Raw genomic sequence first — 19,293 nt, forward strand, 5'->3', positions numbered from 1 at the left:
ACAGCGTGCTTTGAAAATGAAAAAGAAACCTATTCACGTCCCTTCAAGGACACATTTTATATGCAGGAAACAGAGAGAAATGCTGAACATAGAGTCTGATACAATGAAATATCAAAGGGAAGAGCAAAAAGCGCAGAACAACTGCTTTGCTCAAACCCAGAAATATCACTGAGTATCTCAAACAGCAGCACTGGGGAGTAATCCAGGTTATGAAAATTACCAGGGAACTACTAGGGATAAGCAGATAACTGCATCTTTTCTTGCAAACATACTTCGTATCTCATCAACATTCCATTCAATTAAAAGCATTTTTTTTAAAAAAAAGTAGTAGCCAAAAAGATAGAGCAGATCTCCTATGAATCTTTAAACATTTTATTCTGTGAATGTTTTATCACTGTTAGAAAAAAACATTATGTACAAAAACAGTAGATAACACATTAACATACATCTTATTCTTTGTGCAGTAAGCAAATATCCAAAAACCAGGTAGATTCTGATTTCTCTTTAATTGCAACTGCTATGTATCAGTGAGAGACATTCACCACCTGATGCTATGGAACTAACATATGACTGCAGTCTGATATGAAATTAAATGTTTCAAGCAGACTTCCCAAAAGTTGATGGGTTCATATCAGCAGCGAACACAAGAAAAATGGTCCGCAAAAGCACCATCTTTCTTGCCGTAGCAACTGTTTTGGTTTATATTGGTTCTATAGCCTCAATTTTGAATAAACCAGGATGGGCGCTTCCTGGCTCTTTCAATGATCCGCTTGCCTTCATCTTTCTCTGTGGGCTGTTCTCCATCGTAGAGCACTACAGTTTCTACTGTGGGAGCTTTAAACGGTCCTCCTTCCTTTTTTTGTATTTCACGACGTATCTGTTGAGTTTCTGCTTTAACTTTTGCATAGCAATAGCCACAGAGGGCGTGCTTCAGTTTCAAGTGTCCGCATTCAGGGCAAACATCTATGTTTCTCTAAAAAAGGAAGTGGAAAATAGGAAATTCTGAAATTAAAAAAAAAGAAACAACAGGGAAGGATCACAAATTACAAATATATGTAAATGAATTATTAGAAAAATTCAACCATCTTTTCAAAATGTCTAAATACTTTTTTTTCCACTGTATTGCTGCTCAAATGCTTATCAGTATATGTAGCCTATAAAGTTAACACCTAAGTGGTTATCCTTAGCAATATTTGGAAACTGCAGACCTACAAACCCTTTCATATGTACAGAAAGCATAGACCTGCAGCATTTATTCTAACTGTTGGTTTTTAAAGCTGTCACATTTTATTTAATGACAACCTACCACTGCATTTTTTGAATATACATTACAACATGTTTTGCAAATTACAGTCTTCTAAACTTATCTTAGTATACCTATCAATCAACAAATTCCAAGGAGCTGCTTCAGTCAGTAATGGCCATTAGCACAAAGGAACCTCTAAAACAAGACAAATTAAAAAGTGTTGGAGTAAATTTGACTTCAGCATGCCTGCTCATCATTGATAAACCTGCCCATGGTGAGCAAGGGGGGAAGCCAATGCCAAGCAGCTCTTTACCTTCACTTTTATGAGCTTCCTGTGATCCCTGCGCCTGCAGCGGTTCACCTCGATGGAGCGCCTCTTCTTGGGGGCAGCCATCCACAGGACACTCTCCAAGAAACTGGGCACCTCGCCGCTCTCACCAGCGTCCTCTGCTGCCTCGGGAAGCACCACTGGGGCCTGGACAGCCAGCGCTGGCCCTGGAGAAAGACACATTACAGGTGACCTCCCCTTCTGCCAAGCAGATATAAGGGGAGCACCATTAACGCTCCTTTCCTCGCCAACCGCCAGCCGTTAACGGGAAAAAGAAAAGAAAAAAAAAAAAAAAAAAAAAAGGTTCCGCAGCCCCCATGCAGCCCCACGACGCCCTCCCCGCGGCGGCAGCACGGACCCCAGCGCGGGCCCTGCAGCGCGGAGGAGACAGGCAGGAGCCCGCGCTGCAGCTGCCCCCAGCAGCAGCGGAGCAGAGCGCGGAGCGGCGGCAGCGGCGACGGGAGCACCAGCAGCGCCGCCATAGCACCGCGCAGCAGGCCAAGGGGCGGGCGGCGCGGGGAGAGCGCGCTGGGCATGCGCCGCCGCCGCCGCTACGCCTGCTGGGAGACCGAGTGCGTGGAGACCCTCGCAGCGCGGCAGGAAGGGCGCCTGCGACTCCAAGTCCCAGTATTCCTAGGGGCGAGGGAGGGGAGCGGAACTCCCAGCATGCCGCAGAGGGCGCGTCTCCTCCGATCGCGTTCTCCCTCCGCCAATCAGCGCCTCAGGCGCGTCATCCCTCCCTCCCCTCCCGAAGGAAGGGGCGGGGCAGCAGCGGGGGCGGCGCGTGCGCAGAGGCGGTGGCCGTGGGGAGCGGAGCGGGGCTGCGTCCAAGATGGCGGAGCGCGGCTACAGCTTCTCCCTGACGACGTTCAGGTGCGGCTGGCGCGCGGGGGGCAGCCCCGGACCGCGGCCTCGGCCACCCGGGGCCCGGTGGAGCGACCGGGCACTGCAGGCCCCGCGCGGGGCCCGGCGGGCAGGGGCCGCGCTCGATGGAGCGGGAGTTTTGCAGAGTCATCGGGGCGCCGGGGGGCGAGTTGGGGGAGGCCCGCGGTCCCCCTTGCTTACCGTTAACGGTCTCTCCCCTTGCTCGCCCTTTCCTTCAGGAAGCTGCTCAGAGACCCCTGCCCTGGAGACGCGTGGCGGTTGCCGCGTGTTTTAGTGTGTGCCCGGAGAGGCCGCTTCAGGAGCAACGTTGCAGCAGTAGTGCGGAGAAGTGGTGAAGCCTTTAGGAGAGGTTTTAACAGGCGGCTTCCCCTCCCGTTGCTCATAGTGGGACATGCTGCTCTTGCGGTCTGTGTCCCAAACAGTCCAAGTGTTGTGGGAGGGTGGCATGCACACAGTGACGAAGCTGCTGGACCAGTACCTGTTGAAGTGCGTCTCTGATACACACACTCGAGAGAGAGGCGAAAAAAAAGAAGCTATTTTGCACTGCTCCTTACTGAAGCTCCTAAACTTGTCATAACGTGTCAAAAAATAAACTGAAAGCAGGGATTTCTGTGCTGCTTTTGGCAAAGTGCCCACTTCATCTTGGAGGAAGGTAACACTGTGTGGTTGCAAAATAGCTTATTAAGGCCTTGCTGCAATTAAGCCAATGAAGTGGTTTTCAATTTAATACCAGGAGATGAATCTTTGCCACCGTTGTAGTAAAGTGAGTTGGAGTCTTCACTAGAAGCTTTTGGAAGTTGTTTCCTAATGGAGTTACACTTTTTTGTGTGCGTGTGTTTTACAGAAGCACTTTATGTCCTTAAGAGCTGTTTGACATTATACTTGTGCAGAAGAAAATGCAAGTAGTTGTTCTTTCCCCTGCGTTTTATCCTAAGCACCATTTATTTTTGTATATCTTTTAAAACATTCTGCTAGTGTTCTCTATATTTTAGTTGGTGGCACAGGAAGCTGTATTCCTGTTTTATTGGTAATCCGTAATGGAGTAGTTAGAATTCTTAATTTGCTCTCCATATTTATTTAGTGTACTGAAAACTACATTATTTACTGTTTGCTTTATTCTTTACTTCCGTGAAGTGCAGAGATGCATCACTTTCTACTTTACTTCTGTATCTCCTAAAACCAGAGTGCCCAAAATATGGCCCAGAAGATAGATCCCACTTTCCAAAACTGTTCATGTTCCATGTGACTTGCTCCCTGCTAACTTCTTCCCTGGGGATGGAGATTCTGACAGCCCGCCATTGGTTTTGATGAGTCTGCATTCCTTACTAACACAATATAGATTATTTAAAGAAAATGCAGGAATAGCTGGAAAGCAGTATCTGCTCCATGTTGCGCCCTTGATCTGATGTGTGGTCAGTCAAAGAAGAGTAGCTGTGTTTGGCTTGAGATTGAACCTCCTTGTCTTGCAATTTCTTGCAAACCGCAAGAGAGGCAAGCTTGCTTAGAGCATTACAGGTTGGAGAAGAGACTTGTCCTCCTTCAACCTGCATCCCAATCCCCACTCCTTGTCCAAGGTACTTTAGTTTTCATCAGGCATGTAGTGAAGTTAGCATCAGATTACTGTAGTAGAGACTTAGATGTATTAGAATTATTTTGTGGCATACATTTATGTCATTAAATGTTTTTCGTTTCCTTTTTCAGTCCTTCTGGAAAACTTGTTCAGATTGAATACGCCTTGGCTGCGGTTGCTGCAGGAGCTCCATCAGTTGGAATTAAAGGTACATTCAGAACTGCTTTAGTGAATATCAGTTCAGAAAACTAAAACAGTTTGAACTACTTATTGGATATTTCTTCATCCATATTCTGTATTTTTTTCTTTCTTCAGAATATATTCACATATTTCAGTGGGTTTAATATTGTCTCTTTTTTCTACAACTCAGTAATTTTTAGGAAGGGAGCATAGATCTTTTCCTAGGGCCATTTGGGAGACATGCAAGTGGTTGAAATAATATCTTTGACTCTTCCTCTTTCTTAAGTAAAGGACTCCAGCATTGTGTCTATAGATATGCAAGTTGCTCTTAAGGATATTTCCATGGGTTAATTATTAATATATGCTTCAGAATATTTAAAATGGCATTATAAGAGCATTGTGTTAATTTAAAATGAGAGATGAAGTGCTGGATGAGTTCATCAAAGGATTAACCTCATTGTAAACCTGAAGGGCCTTTCAGAAAAAGAAGGAACAAGATTCTTCATATTCTGACCTAGCTGTTCAGTTTTCAGTTGCTTTTGATAATTTATTTTAATATGGAAAACATCTTTTTCTTCCCAGCTGCAAATGGAGTGGTGTTGGCAACTGAGAAGAAGCAGAAATCCATCCTTTACGATGAAAGGAGTGTCCACAAAGTAGAACCAATTACCAAACATATAGGTTTAGTGTATAGTGGTATGGGTCCAGATTACAGGTATTTACAAGTTTTGCTCTCTTGTCATTTAGACATGCTTTCATTTAAGAAGTAAATAAGCTAATAAATATAGTCATTGGGTGTTTCTTTTTGAGTGTATGGCATAATAATGTTTTGGTGCATATACTATCAGTATATTAAATCCATGTTCTGGTTTAAGTTTTTATTTACGTATTCAAAACCTTAACAAAAATATCTAAAAAAGGAATAGCAAATGAACAGGTATATGGTTAGTTTCATTTAAAGTGCTTTAGCTATTATTGAATTGATCAGGATACCCCAGTAAAGTGTGTATTTTCTTAAATCACTGTTAGGCCAGATATATAATTTCTTTCCATAGTATTTATTGTAATTGGTATTATTTGCAGTACTAATTGGTATTAGCTAATTGTGTTTTTTGTTTGTTCTCTTTTGTTCTTCAAATAATATTTTTCTCTTTGTTTTTAGGGTACTTGTGCACAGAGCTCGGAAGCTGGCCCAGCAATATTACCTGGTTTATCACGAGCCCATTCCAACAGCGCAGCTAGTACAGAGAATTGCTTCTGTGATGCAGGAATACACACAATCCGGGTATGCAGTTTTCAGAAGTTTGAAGGTGCTTAGAAAGATTATATTGCTTAAACACAAGGTACAACTACTAATCGGTGATTAAAATTTGTAGTTAAAAAGAGCAGTTAATGTTAAACTTCCTTAATGAAGAATGCCCGTGGAAAGTAGGATAGTGGGAGGACCACTGTCTGGCAGTGGGCAAAACGCACTCTTAATAGCTTGGAGAAAAAAAAAGAAAAAGAAAAACACACTGGAGAAGCCAGTATACTTTTGTTGTGGTGTTGTTGGTTGAGCAGTCATTCCTGATAGCAGCTCTGAGCTGCTGGGAGGCCTTTGAGGAAGATGAATACATCAAAATAATTCAGTCAGCTTTGGGGTTTGCCGTGCGCATTTCAGAACTGTTTGGATGTCGTTTCTGTCTGTTTTGCTTGCAGGGGTGTTCGACCATTCGGGGTGTCGCTGCTAATATGCGGTTGGAATGAAGGGCGGCCCTATTTATTTCAGTCAGATCCATCTGTAAGTATTCAGCACTTGAAAACTCTCCTGCTTTTGTAAGACACCTGAAATTTTATAAATGTCCACGGAAGACTGCAAGAGCAAGAACAAGAGATCCCTTGACCTTACTCAGGTTAGAATGATCCAGTTTCAGTGAGTTCTGGGAGCAAGCCTGGATATTTGGCTGCTGTGCCATGGAAGTGTAGGAGGTGGATTGCGCCTTCTAATACGGAGTCTGCATGTTTCCAAACTGCTTTTGAGGGGTCGCAATTTTTGCTGAGAGGGATCACCACCCTTTTTCATTCCTTTCCACCTTGGCAGTAACAGGAAGAATCTGGCACTAAGCTCAGGTGCCAGGAGAGGCATCCGACTGCTTGTGTTGCTCAAGTAGTGTTCCTTCACCTGGGTGGAAATCAGGGGCATAATCAGTTGCATCATGAAATGCAATGAACCTGCTTTACAATTTAGTGATCACAGTGGTTAATTTGAGCAAGTTTGCTATAGTAGTATTGCACATCTAATAAAATCAACTCTTGGATTCCTATATTAATTACAACACTTTTCATCAAATAAAGAATTAGTCACTGTAATGATTCTTGGCAAACTTCAGACATTTTTATTCCTGCCAGATGTTCGTATGTAAAAAGCAATAGGAAAAAGGTTTCTGAAAAGCAACCTGATTGATGCATAAAACTATTGATGGTGCTAACTTCATAATAAGACAGATGGCTAAATAGCCGTATCATTAGCTACAATAATTAGATGATTTGTAACAGAAATGAAGAAAACACATGGTGTGTACTCCAGGCTTTATGAAAGAACCAAGCATATGCATTCTTGAAGGCAAAAATGTTTTCTAAGCAAACCCAAATTAGAAATATGCCAATGACTTACTAAATTAATCTTTCAAAGCTGTAGGATTGTGAAAACAGTGGAGACAAACAAATGTTTTGGGCATTTTCACAGTAGAGATTCACGTATTTAATCAGTTTGTGACTCAAAGAGTTGATAACGTTCTCAAGAAATTCAGTGTTTTCAGTATATTATTTGTACTTTTTACAAAGATAGTGTTTGAGCAAGTTACTCAGGACAGTTCAATGTATCAATATATTGTTGCTTTTACAGGGAGCTTACTTTGCATGGAAAGCAACAGCAATGGGAAAAAATTACGTCAATGGAAAGACATTCCTTGAAAAAAGGTAACGTTTAATACGTGTCTGAAATAATGCTTCTTTTGTTCAGGATCCACGTACAGCAGCCAGGCAAAGAAATGTATACTTTTAAATTATCAGAACAAAGTTTTAAAATACTTTAAGGAAGCTGGAAGTATTCTGTGTTAACACGTGCATAGGAAATTTGTTTTGCTTAAGGGAAACTCCAGCTTTGGTAATTCATGGAGTTATCTCAGTGCAGTACACAGTGTATTCAGCATAGATATTTTCTTCTCATTGGTGTGAAAAGTGGCGAGATACTTCACATGGAATATTTACAAATGATATTTTTGACTATTAATGTACCAGTGTGTATCAATGGTATTTGTAGGAGAAAAAAAAGGGGAGAATTTTAGCACTGCTTGTGTTCTGAAACTTAAAGATTCTTATAGTTTTGAAATATCTATGCTTGTTGGCTGAAACACGAGATCTTCTGTTTACAGATACAATGAAGATTTGGAACTTGAAGATGCCATTCACACAGCTATTTTAACACTAAAGGTTAGCAAAATTTAAGAAATATATTTCCTACTTTCATTAATTGATGACAGTAAGAGATCATTAGTACTGTTCACTGAACCCTCTTTTCTTTAATAGGAAAGCTTTGAAGGGCAAATGACAGAAGACAACATTGAAGTTGGCATCTGTAACGAAGCTGGTTTTAGAAGGCTCACTCCAACTGAGGTTAAGGACTACTTGGCTGCAATAGCCTAGTAAAATCAAGCAAAACTGTTATGAATTTACAGAGATATTTTTAATTTTGGCCACTGAAATGTTTTGGTTTGCAGTTTTGCATACTTATTTCTACTTGGTTTGTCTGACAGATTTTTTTAAATATCATGGGTGCAAACAGAAAAGTCCTAATATTGTAATACATTGAATCTTACTACATGTAATTCTTTCCCTTGATACATGGAGTCTTTGTACACAAAATACTGTACAAAATGTAAAGTTATAATGAAAGCTTATAAAGGCTAAAGAATAAAATTTGAAGGACACTGTTTCAGGGGAAGATGTCTGTGTGTCTTTTTAATCATAGCTTGTTTATCTACATAAAGTTGAGATTTCAGTATCCTTATTGTTAGGGAAACAGAATTTTGCTCATAGGAATCAGCCATAGTAAACTGATCTAAGATATTCTGTTAAAAGAATTTTTTACATTATGGACAAGATTTTTTTTTCTCTTGCAATTTTGTTTAAATATTATTTAAGTAACTTAGAAAAGTGAGGTTGCTCTATAAAACATCAGGTACTCTCACAAAGAGGCAGAACAGAGCCATCCATATGGGACGTAAGCTGATTTACTTCAACTCTGCTCCTGAAGGAGCTGGGGTCTTAGACTTCGTATCTGCAAAGTATATGTGTTTTCTATTACTTGGGTGATTTTTTTATTGCCCTGGGAATGTTTTTGTTTGTGTGCATTTCCCCAGAAAAAAAATGGAAGCAACAGAAATTGCTCCTGGCTCAAAACGAAATGCTTTTATCCACATTGGTAAAAGTGAACAGGCTGTACAAAGCAAAATGAGCCTGTTTAATGCAATAATTTTATCCATTGAATTATGGTAAATTAGTTTCCATACTTGAAAGGTGAAGTTAATGTAAAGAGCACTTGATGTACACATCACAATTTCTGCAAGTGCAGATCTGAATCCTTCAATATAGTTGTGTATGTAAAAGTATATTTTTTGTGTTTAATGGCTTTAAGCTTATGTAGAAAGATAAAACATTACAAAAGTAACTGAAGAACCAGGAGATGTATACTTTTCATTTTTCAGAAGTCTGGTCTGAAGCTATATACGTTATTATTTGCAGATTTTGGATAGATTTTTGATGCAAGCTGTTTAGATGTTGGTAATGAAAAGGAAACTGGGATCAAGAGTCAGATCACTTCTATGTAAGGATGAGCAGCTATGGTAGTAGCCTGGCACACTGAGTCATAGCCATCTGTAAACAAAAAATACATCATATGAGTTAGCAGAAAATTACATATAAACTTCTATCGATCCCTTCTTTTGTAAGTCTGTCTGTCTGGTGTTGTTTTATGTTATCTTGAGGCAAGTAAGAATTTCTGAAGCATGACATTAAGTTTTATTTCATAATGCCAGAAATAAAAGCTATATCCAGATGATTCCTTAAGCCTCACTCCACATCATACCACTCCAGATACTTTTCAGTATTCTACTCTGAGGAACAATTCTGCTCTGATTCCTCTTGGAGCATGAATGAATGACTATGAATTGACATGGGCAGATGCAGATTGTTGCAGCTTTCATCTAGACTGTCTGCAGCATTCACAAAAGCAGAATGCAGCTTCAATACTCCTACATCTGGACTTTCGTCATCTATAAATATTAATAATTGTAGTGAACAAAATGCAGATAGCTTTTCTAGAAAACACCAAGAACTGTAATAGTTTAGCTGCCTCCTGCAGTAAAAATAGTCGATCTGTTAAGCATGCATCTTTTGCCATTCCAGGTCCCTCAGATTTAAGAAAATATAATTTCAGATGGGGGGAATTGTTTCTCAGAGAACACGAACATTTCAGATGTGGCAGAGGGGTGCCCAGGGCCGGGCTGGGCCGAGGCCGCCGCTGTCCCCGCCCGGCAGCCCGGGGGAGGTGCCGCGGGCCAGGCCGAGCCGCCTCCTGCCGCCGCCCCTTGGTGCCGGCGTGGGAGCAGCGGCCGCCGCCGCCGCCGCCCGTCCCGGGGAGGCACCGGGAGCCCCGTTAACGGTTTGGCCGGGCAGGGGCGGCGGGAGGGCTTGGGGCCGGGGGCAGCGCTGAGGCCGCTCTGCCCTCACTCAAGATGGCGCCGGCGCCACGTGAGCGGGGCGGGGGCGCGAGCCGCGAGCGAGGGCCTGGGGGGGGGTCCTCTAATGGCGGCGCAGGAGCGGGGAGACGACATGGCGGTCGCGGCGTGTGTCCTGTGCGGGCGGGTAGTGCTGCCTGGGGAGGTGCAAGGGAGCGTCTGAGGAGCCCTCTGACCCCCGAGACACCGCCCAACAGCGAACACTGTCCGCTGAAGGGGAAAAAAAAAAAAAAAAAAAAGTGTATCTTTTTAGCAGGTACTCAGCTGGCAGCTTTTAGTTTTAAGAGTGAAGTCATCCCATGTTTGCAATTCTTTTGTTGAAAATAAAGTACTGTGCGTTTCAGGTTTGCTTTCATTTAAGAGCTTTGGGTGAGCTCGGGCTGTGTGTTTTTGGGGTTAAGTGTTGATGGAGCCAGTAGGACCTAGTGCACAGGGTGTCTGCATTTGCAGGTAATGCAGGTGTGGTTTCAGCTACCTGATAAACTCAGGTTCAGAAGTTGTACTGGCAGAATCTTTTTTTTTTTTTTTTTTTTTTTTACCTAGGCTTTATACTTCCATGCAGATTAAGCTGGAGTCTTGTCTGTCTTGCTGTTTAATGCCAGTCTATGTCAGTTGATGTGCAGTTCAGCCAAAAATTACAATGCATGTGTATGGTGAAATGAATACCTTTTGACTCCCAACTGAAGTATTCTTAGTGGCTAGTGTGGCTTTAGAAGTTTGTTGTTGTTGTTGTTTTCTTTTTCTGATGCATTTAGCAGTACATTTTTTTCCAAGCCAGCCTGCATTTAATTAAGTAATTCCTATTTTTACCTCAGGGAGACATGAAGTGGATGGAAAGGACTGGGATTCCATGTTGCTATATAGCATATAAGTTTACTTGTCTGAACCTACGAACAAGACATATTCTATTCCTTGCTGGATTCTGCAGAGTAATTTGAAAGCTGCAGGGGCACAGGGCCGTGTTGCTCAGTGAATGCTTTGTTTAAAATAGCTGCTGGGAGCCAGACTTCATAGTTTTTATAGAAGCCTTAGATATTTTGCATAGCTTTTCCTTTGTATTGGTAACCTTGGTGGGAGAGACAGGCAAGATTTGCTTAGGGCATAACAGGATTTCAGATTTTGCTCTGGCAAAATGGCAGCTTCTGCAAATGAACTTGGAGAATCATTGAGATCTTACTAGCGACTAGCTCTGTTAAGGGCTCAGGTGTGCCGAAGAGAATCTTCCAAGGCATCTGCAGAGATACGAGTGTTGTTGAGGACTTGGGTCCTCTGAGGAATGGGTCCTCTGGGTTGGATCCCCAAAGGTATTAAAAAAAAGCTACTGAGCACCTTGGGAGTGGTGGTGAGGTTCCTGTTGCTTGTGCTTTACAATGCTGCTATCTGTTGTACAAAATCTACTGCAAAGCTCTGATGGATGTACCATTGTAAAACCTATTTTGGTTGTCTTTGTGCCTCACTGTGCAGTAACACTCTTCTTCTGCTTGTACCTGATAGGAATAATGTTACCAACATGTCTGTGCAGTCCCTGCTTTATGAAAGAATCGCTGTTGCCAAAGAATTAATCAAGAGAGCTGAAGCCCTTTGCAAGTCCCAGAAGGGGAATATACAAGGTGGGGCAAAACTGTGCAGCAAGCTGAAGGCTGAGTTAAATTTCTTACGCAAGGTGGAGGCAGGGAAAGTGGCTATTAAACAATCCCACCTGCAGAGCACAAACCTTACCCACCTCCAAGCCATTATTCAGTCAGCAGAGAACCTGGAGGATGTTGTCAGTGTCCTCCACGTTTTTGCCTATGAGGACAGGTTCGGCGACAAGCAGACGTTGGTGGTTGATGTCGTTGCGAATGGAGGTCACACATGGGTGAAGGCTATCGGCCGGAAGGCTGAGGCCCTGCATAACATCTGGCTGGGACGGGGCCAGTATGGTGACAAAAGCATCATTGAGCAGGCAGAGGACTTCCTACGAGCGAGCTGTCAGCAGCCAGTGGAGTACAGTAATCCCCACATAATCTTTGCCTTCTACAACAGCGTGTCCAGTCCCATGGCAGAGAGACTCAAGGAGATGGGAATATCTGTGCGGGGAGACATTGTTGCTGTGAACTCTCTCCTAGAGCCATCTACAGCAAACCAACACCAAAGTGCTAGTGAATCAGATGAAGAAGGCCATGAACTCCTGCAGGTGACCAGAGTAGACCGGGAGAATTTAGTGGCCAGTGTTGCTTTTCCTACCCAGATCAAAGTGAATGTGTGCAACAGAGTTAACTTGGACATCACTACCTTAATTACCTACGTCTCTGCTCTGAGTTATGGTGGCTGCTACTTCATCTTCAAAGAGAAAGTGCTAACAGAGCAAGCAGCTCAAGAAAGGCAGGAGAGAGTCCTGCCTCAGTTGGATGAGTTCATGGAAGGGAAAGAACTCTTTGCATGCGAATCTGCTGTTAGAGACTTCCAGTCCATCCTGCAAACCCTGGGAGGACCTGGGGAGAAGGAACGAGCTGCACTGCTAGTGAAAAGAATTAAAGTGGTGCCAGATCAGCCATCTGACCGTGCCTTGGGACTAGTGGCAAGTTCCAAAATCAACAGCCGCTCTCTAGCCATCTTTGGGACAGGAGACTCTTTAAAAGCCATCACCATGACCGCCAATAGTGGTTTTGTGAGGGCAGCCGCTAACCAAGGTGTCAAGTTCAGTGTTTTTATCCATCAGCCAAGAGCACTGACAGAAAGCAAAGAATCATTTGCTTCACCTTTACCAAAGACCTGCCCACCAGATAATGGACTGTAAGTCATTTGATGACTTAGTCATTGGAATAGTCTGCTCTGAAGGAGGAGATTTTCCTCTTTCAATTGTGACTTTTGGAGAAGTAAGAGTCATAACAATACATTTTTTAGTATGTATCAGTGAAAATAGTAACTACAACAGTGGAGGAGTTCTTCAGTGGACTTGCAGTATCTTTAATCAATTCTTCTCTTTTTGTTCAGCTGACCTACAATAATTTATTCACTAAAATAATAAGTTTTCAATGAAAATTGATAATTGCTTTACAATATATTAATTGTATCCATCCCTATTAAAATATTCAACTGAATCACAGTTATCCTCACCCTTTGTCATTTTTGCCCTTTGAATCGCTTCATAGGCATTAAAGTCACCTTCTGAAATGGACTTCAGCCTTCACATCTGTGGAACCTGAATTCTTCTTTCATCTATCCTGTTCAACCAAGTTCTCTGTTGATTCAGAGGCACCTGTGCCTTGATGAGTGTGTGGTTTTCATTAAGACATGGCTAGTAGCCATGAATAGAAACCAGCTGAAGCCTTCCTCTTGCTCAGAAGAGCCTTAGTATGTTTAGGGGGTGTAACTAGCATAGACTGAATTGAGCAACAGCTTTAAAATTTCTAGGGGGAAACTAAAAAAAAAAAGGAGATGGGAGTTACATTGGGCCTAATATGTTGTGACTTAAAGGCCAAGGTAATATGGGTAGCTGGTAGTAGCTGACCAGAGTACACGGGACAAATTCACTCCCCCCCCCTTTTTTTTTCCTCTGTTCTAAACTTTGTCCCATGCAAGAAACAGGCTGATGTTACAGGTAGTGGAAGCTTCTGGACTGAGCCAGTGCCCAAGAGGCTTCAGTGTTGGGGAAGTTGTTCTGAGGATTCAAGGGTGAGTTTGAATTTGACTCTGGTACTTCTGGATTACTTGCAACAAAGTGAACAATTTATTGCTTTGTAGCACTACTAGGGATTGCTCTGTAGTGAGAGGGACTCTTTTTCACTGGTGTTAACAATTACTCTTCTCTCACAGAATCACAGAACAGTTGAGGTTGGAAGGGACCTTTAGAGATCATCTAGTCCAACCCCCCTGCTCAAGCAGGGACACCTAGAGCACGTGGCACAGCGTGGCCTCCAGGCAGGTTTCAAAGATCTCCAGAGAAGGAGACTCCACAGCCTCTTTGGGCAGCCTGTTCCAGGGCTCTGTCACCCTCAGAGCAAGGAAGCTCTTCCTCACATGGAGATGGAACTTGCCATGTTTCACTTTGCACCCATTACCCCTTGTCCTGCTGCTGGCCACCATGGAGAAGAGTGTAGCTCTATCTTCTTTACATTCTCCTTCAGGTATTTGTCTCCCTCAGTGTTGAATAAATAACAACTTTTTGTTTTGTTTTGTTTTTCTGCTGCAGGAGGGAGATGCTATTTTAGAAGTCTCTCTAGTGTTTTTTGGTGTGCTCTAATGGCACCATTTGGTGTTTGGTAGTAATTTGCATCAGTTTCACAGTGGAAAATTTTGAGATGTCAGAGTGAACCTTCTGGCCCTGAGCTATACATTTTATCAGGTCACGGAGAGAGATACCTACTGAATATTTTATAGGCTGTTGCTGAGCAAGGCAGCTTTATTTTGCAGCTTCTGGGTCATGTGAAGTACATTGCCTTGCCTCCTGCCTCTGCAGCCTGAATTTCCTCCTCAGAGATGAGGCAGTCTCGGCACCGCAGTGCTGCCCCCTGCCTGTGCCGGTTTCTTTCTGTTTCCACTGTTAGGGAAACACTCCAGCACTGGTGTAGGAACCCTGAGTGCAGCAGTTAGTGTGCTTTTTGGTGCTGAGTGAAGCAGTGCCAAGGAGCAATGACCTGTTCTTGCCGTGTTCTTCGCTCTGCTCTTATTATAAATGTGAAATGGCCTGTTAGGAGCTGTCACCTATATCATACCTGCTTTGTATCTTTACCTATACATTCTTGTAATGTACAGGGCAGCCCGTTCTTTGGCGAGTGTTCAGCTTCAGCTGTTGTGCATTCTTGTTGGTAACCGGTGTGGTTTAGCCAAGGCAGATGAAACTGGTCTCCCTCACTGCAGAGCTCTAAATAAAATATCTACCTTCTTGCTATAGACTAATGCCAAATAACAAAACTCCATGACAGGATACCCTGATTAATTTCCTGAGAGCCTGTTTTTGAAGAGAAGAGAGGACAAATGTACTGAAACAGTGTACATAGTGCAACATTCTGGCCATGCTAAAGAAACACAGGCCTAGCTCAGTTCTGGCTCAGCCCACCCAGGCCTAGCAGGCTTAGTTAAAGCAAGTTGCTTCATATGAGCGTATAGGGGAGACAGTGCTTTATCCCAGTGTGATGGATTTACCAAAGCATAGCCATGGATACTTGTGAAACTTTACTGGGCTATAAACAGCTGGAAAGCCAGATTTATTTTGATTTCTGCCATGAGAACCATTACTCAGGACACCCAAGAGATGTCCTTCTACTGTCGCAGGTGTGAGAATCAAGGTGAGTGAGGCCACCTGTGTAGATTATGGACCACGTGTCTTAAAGGGTGTGTTTCTTTTCTGTATTAGAAGCCTTGAAAATAAGATCCAAGAAACCTCATAATGAATAAACTGTGAATAAATAGTTTATAGAAAGAGGAGTTTTCTATGTTTGCCACTTACAGCTTGTAAAGCTAAGGTCCAAGCAGACAACTTACTATATTCATCACTGACTAATCTGTTCTGTGGTCTTACAGATCATGCTTGAAGCTGAGTATGTGCTATCAGTGCATTCTGTGATAATTCACAATAGCCTTTTAAAAATGAATCTTTTAAATTGATTAAATCACTTTTAAATTGCTTGCAGCCATTCCACCCCTAGTGTTAAGAGTTTTGGGTAGCAGGAGAAAGCTACTTTATTCCCTCCTTGTTCTTAAGGACTGGATTTCTTACATATTCCTCGATGAATCCTGTTTCCTTTTGGGCACCCTCTAAAGATGTTCTTGTAAAATACCCATTTGTGTATTGCGGGGGAGAGAGCGAGCTCTTGCCCTTATCCTTACTGGGTAAATGATCCAGGGGAAGCGGCAAAGAAACAACTAACCTCTGCATTGCCCAGTAAGAATTGGGCCAATTCTGTCTGCTTTATTATTATTATTATTCTCGGTCTTGCTGCTGCAGAGGCAGTTGACTTGTAGTGGTAGTTTGGTGTGAAGTGAAACTCTGCTTAAAAGCCTTTGTATCTGGAGCCACCGTGTGTTCGTTTTACTCATTGCAAGTCAAAATACACCTGCTCACACATCTGACACCATATTTATTACGTTTATCACTAAACTATTTACTTTTTTTTTTTTTTTTTATCTTACCAATTTGTACCAAGCTGGCTGGCATCAAACAAAGTGTGACACTTACAGATTATAAGAATAATTTTGCAAAGTGAATACTGAAATTGGATACATAACTTGAACCAAAATGTTATTTGGTTGTGATACTGAGTGTTTTTCATTTTGTTTTCCATGATGCTGGTGATCTGCATAATTTTGTTAGAGGTTCACCACATTTGGGCTTGGTGAATTTAGAGAGCTTCAGTTTCATTTGCTAAAGGGGGAATTACAGTTAGGAATTTCTTTATTTACAATTTAACAAACAAGAAATTAGAAGATACCAAGTTCGGGATAAAAAAAAGAGTTAGAAAAACTGGTAACCCAGGACTGTTTATTCTTTCTTCCAGTATCATACAGTTGCTCTGCCTGCACTACTGCAGGCACTTGAGGCTACAAGAGACTATTTTGCTGAAATATGTATGTTTTTGTTGTGCTTGGCTTGGTTTCTGTGTATGTGTTTGTTCTCCACATGAAGTAGCATTTAGCTGCTTGATATTGAAGTATTTGTAAACTGTCTTAGATAATTTGGTCATATGCACTTCGTTTTAATTTACATTATCTGTGTGTTGCTCCACACTATAAGCTTGTGAAGGCTCTGAAGAGAACCAGCATCTCTTTACTCCAGCAGTAAGAATACCAAACAAGGAGTGATGCACTGATCCTAGGCAGTAGAAAGTAATTCGATATTAGACACATATGTGCATAACACATTCCTGCATATGCAAGGACATTCCTGCATACATCCAAATATTTCCAAAAAGTGGCTTGTGTGCCATTATACCTGTAAGCCATGAACCATCCCCCCCCCCCCCCCACGGGATAATTTTGCATATTGCAGCCACTATGGGGTAAATGTTTAGCTGATTGTTCTACCAAAGGATAATACAACAGCCTTACTTTTGAACAGTCCCCTCCTCTAATGCCTTTTTGATGGTAAAGAATCATGCTGTAGTATTCTGCAGCCCTTCTGAAAATATTTTGCAACCCTGTTCCTAAATGCTGAGTACCGTACCTGGGCTTGATCCCAAGTTAACAGGAAGAAAACAAACAAAAATATATCAGTTGTTGAGGAAGAAGTTTAAAAGGAGACTTTAAAAAAAACTGATTTTTTTTTCTGTTTTTCTTTCTTTTATTGTTTTTTGTTTTAAGGGAGTAAGAATAGGGTTTTCAATAATGACAAGGCATATAGTTGCACTGACATACTTTATTTCTGGTTACTAAGGAAGCAATACAGCATGGGTCACCTGTGATGGAACTAGACTGTTACAGTTGAAGTAAGCGAGAATGAAACCAAGTTCTTGGACTGAAGGCCACGGTTATTCTTTTCCTACAAGCTGTAGTTTTAGGCTGCCCTGCTATCCAGTTTGCTGCAAGCACTGGTTTTGTGTTCACACGTGGTGAAGTCAGCTCAGCAGGTGAGTGTGGCTGTTGCTTTTCCATCAGGATTTAATGTTGCAATTCATTCTAGAGTAAAAACAATGACAGTGAGTGTAGAAATGTTGTAGAGATAGATAGAGCTTCTTGAAATTGCAAGTTTGGGCTTTGCAAATTGCTTCCTAAGAATACCAGGGAAATTAAGGTTGTTTTTATGTCAACTATTATCAAAACAAAACACACACACACACACACACAAATTGTGGGAGAAAAAAGGCAAGAAAGTTTGAAAGGAATTGATTTCAGGAGTGAGCATTTTCAAAAGATAAGGCAGCCGATATGAACAACAGTAAAGGAATACGGAAGGTAAAGGTGGGGTTCTTGCTAATCACACTGAAAGCACAGTGGGAATGAGGCTGATGGGAAAATCCTAATCCTTATGTGTGTCCTCCTCCCATGTTCTGTGCCCGGCTGTGACCTCTGGAGAAGCTGCTGATAGGCCTAATAAAAGAGGGTAGAGCCTTGAGGCACCTGCTATTTGAGAGGAGATCTTAGTCTAGATGACGGATTGTGCAATTCCTTTGCAGGTGAAAAGCAGCTCTGTAAGGATGAATGCAATGACACAGCCCCTGCTGGTTCGAAGTCATTGAAATTCTAAATCTTCATTTTTTTCTTTTGTGGGGGATAATTTGACCCTTCTTTTCAGAGCAGAGGTTCATTGGAGTGAAAAAAATAAAGTGTTATTTTTAATGTGTCTTTCCCCTGCAGCGCAGGTAAGGTGGGAACACGAGGGTAACCAAGTCAGATAATAGTAACACATGAACACTCAAAGACAAAATGGGTCTTACCAGATTCGGTGGTTGACCCCGGGGTTGGTTCTGTGCTTGGCTCCATGCTTGGGTTGCGAGTAGGGTCAGTGCTTGACTCTCCACTCAGCTCCCAAGTGACCTCTCCGCTCCCTTGCACTCCCGTGTTCCCAGCTGGTTCCATGCCTTCCTCCTTGGATGGCTCTCTGCTGTAGCCCAGGGGGGACTCTGTGCTGGGCTGCACACTGGAGTCTCTGCTTTGCTCCATGCTTGTTGCCTCAAGCAGAGGAGTAACAGGGGTACCTCAAAAAAAGAGAAAAAAACACAAACAAAAAATAAGGATACACATATGATGAGAAAATTTGAGAATTTTCAGTGGAATTACTTTTACGGGTATGTAGTTGCTTTTACGGATCAGAGATCCAAAGTGGGAATTTGCCCAGGGAAAAAGAAAAATATCTGTGAATAAATCTCTTCTGCATGTGGATCTCATTTCAAATTCACAGGGGTTGATTTGGGTCTATGCAAGGGACTGGACAAAACGCTGTAGCCTGTGCCCTTGCCACGGGCTTGACTCACCTTGTGCCTTCAGGAGGTTGAGCAGGAGCAGCGCCAGCAGTGCTGAAGGGATTGCCATCTTTCCCAGCATCGTGACCCGCGTGTCACGTCCAACCCAAGAGCTGGGAGGCCAGGGCAGGAGGTATGAAGTGCCGAGCTGACTAGAGGCACTGGCTATTTAAAGGCAGGCCCTTGACTCGGCCCACTCTGCTTTTGCAACCTGCTTCTTTCGGGAAGGCTCCAGTGTCCTGGTTGACTCCTCAAAGTGAACGTAGAGCTCGTCAGCCTGCGATCAGCCAGTGCCTGCCCGTTGCTGTGGGCAGAGGTGACATCGCAGGCTGGGAGGTGGGGCAGAGGCTGCCCGAGCACCGCTCATGTCACTGGTTGCTCCTGGCAGTGCGAGTTGCTCAAGGCAGTTGATCCTGCTGACTTTGAAT

General features: G+C 42.8%; 4 protein-coding genes across 4 annotated transcripts; 2 read left to right on the plus strand and 2 right to left on the minus strand.

Moving 5' to 3' along the window:
- Window positions 1-487: 487 nt before the first annotated feature.
- MRPL32 (mitochondrial ribosomal protein L32) lies at window positions 488-2,064 on the minus strand. The gene is made up of 3 exons (XM_088520848.1): window positions 1,933-2,064; window positions 1,560-1,741; window positions 488-973 (listed from the first exon to the last, which is right to left on the minus strand). Exons 1-3 carry the CDS (start codon window positions 2,054-2,056, stop codon window positions 719-721), a joined length of 561 nt encoding a protein of 186 aa, XP_088376974.1. The 5' UTR covers window positions 2,057-2,064; the 3' UTR covers window positions 488-718.
- Window positions 2,065-2,385: 321 nt separating this feature from the next.
- Window positions 2,386-8,177, plus strand: PSMA2 (proteasome 20S subunit alpha 2). Its single transcript, XM_088520870.1, has 8 exons — window positions 2,386-2,447; window positions 4,161-4,237; window positions 4,792-4,924; window positions 5,372-5,494; window positions 5,908-5,989; window positions 7,094-7,167; window positions 7,623-7,680; window positions 7,777-8,177. Exons 1-8 carry the CDS (start codon window positions 2,407-2,409, stop codon window positions 7,891-7,893), a joined length of 705 nt encoding a protein of 234 aa, XP_088376996.1. The 5' UTR covers window positions 2,386-2,406; the 3' UTR covers window positions 7,894-8,177.
- A 3,281-nt stretch (window positions 8,178-11,458) lies between these two features.
- CUNH7orf25 (chromosome unknown C7orf25 homolog) lies at window positions 11,459-12,816 on the plus strand. The gene has a single exon (XM_010223778.2). The coding sequence runs from the start codon at window positions 11,497-11,499 to the stop codon at window positions 12,763-12,765; it is 1,269 nt and encodes a 422-aa protein (XP_010222080.1). The 5' UTR covers window positions 11,459-11,496; the 3' UTR covers window positions 12,766-12,816.
- Window positions 12,817-17,548: 4,732 nt separating this feature from the next.
- Window positions 17,549-18,935, minus strand: LOC148595412 (uncharacterized). The gene is made up of 3 exons (XM_088520849.1): window positions 18,878-18,935; window positions 18,341-18,601; window positions 17,549-17,582 (listed from the first exon to the last, which is right to left on the minus strand). The coding sequence occupies exons 1-3, from the start codon at window positions 18,933-18,935 to the stop codon at window positions 17,578-17,580; spliced, it is 324 nt and encodes a 107-aa protein (XP_088376975.1). The 3' UTR covers window positions 17,549-17,577.
- Between the last annotated feature and the right edge of the window lie 358 nt (window positions 18,936-19,293).

The sequence above is a fragment of the Tinamus guttatus genome, unplaced genomic scaffold (assembly GCF_059628265.1).
Source record: "Tinamus guttatus ecotype Peru unplaced genomic scaffold, ASM5962826v1 Tinamus_guttatus_pri_ptg000104l, whole genome shotgun sequence".
Taxonomy (NCBI): Eukaryota; Metazoa; Chordata; class Aves; order Tinamiformes; family Tinamidae; genus Tinamus; species Tinamus guttatus.

Coding starts and splice junctions, on each gene's coding strand:
- MRPL32 (XM_088520848.1), bottom strand. CDS start 2,056: ATGGCGGCGCTGCTGGTGCTCCCGTCGCCGCTGCCGCCGCTCCGCGCT. Junction 1,742..1,932: donor GCTGCAGGGCCCGCGCTGGG/GTCCGTGCTGCC, acceptor GTCTTTCTCCAG/GGCCAGCGCTGGCTGTCCAG. Junction 974..1,559: donor GGAAGCTCATAAAAGTGAAG/GTAAAGAGCTGC, acceptor TTCCTTTTTTAG/AGAAACATAGATGTTTGCCC.
- CUNH7orf25 (XM_010223778.2), top strand. CDS start 11,497: ATGTCTGTGCAGTCCCTGCTTTATGAAAGAATCGCTGTTGCCAAAGAA.
- LOC148595412 (XM_088520849.1), bottom strand. CDS start 18,935: ATGGCAATCCCTTCAGCACTGCTGGCGCTGCTCCTGCTCAACCTCCTG. Junction 18,602..18,877: donor CAACCTCCTGAAGGCACAAG/GTGAGTCAAGCC, acceptor TCTTTTTTTGAG/GTACCCCTGTTACTCCTCTG.
- PSMA2 (XM_088520870.1), top strand. CDS start 2,407: ATGGCGGAGCGCGGCTACAGCTTCTCCCTGACGACGTTCAG. Junction 4,925..5,371: donor GGTATGGGTCCAGATTACAG/GTATTTACAAGT, acceptor CTTTGTTTTTAG/GGTACTTGTGCACAGAGCTC. Junction 7,681..7,776: donor CAGCTATTTTAACACTAAAG/GTTAGCAAAATT, acceptor TTTCTTTAATAG/GAAAGCTTTGAAGGGCAAAT.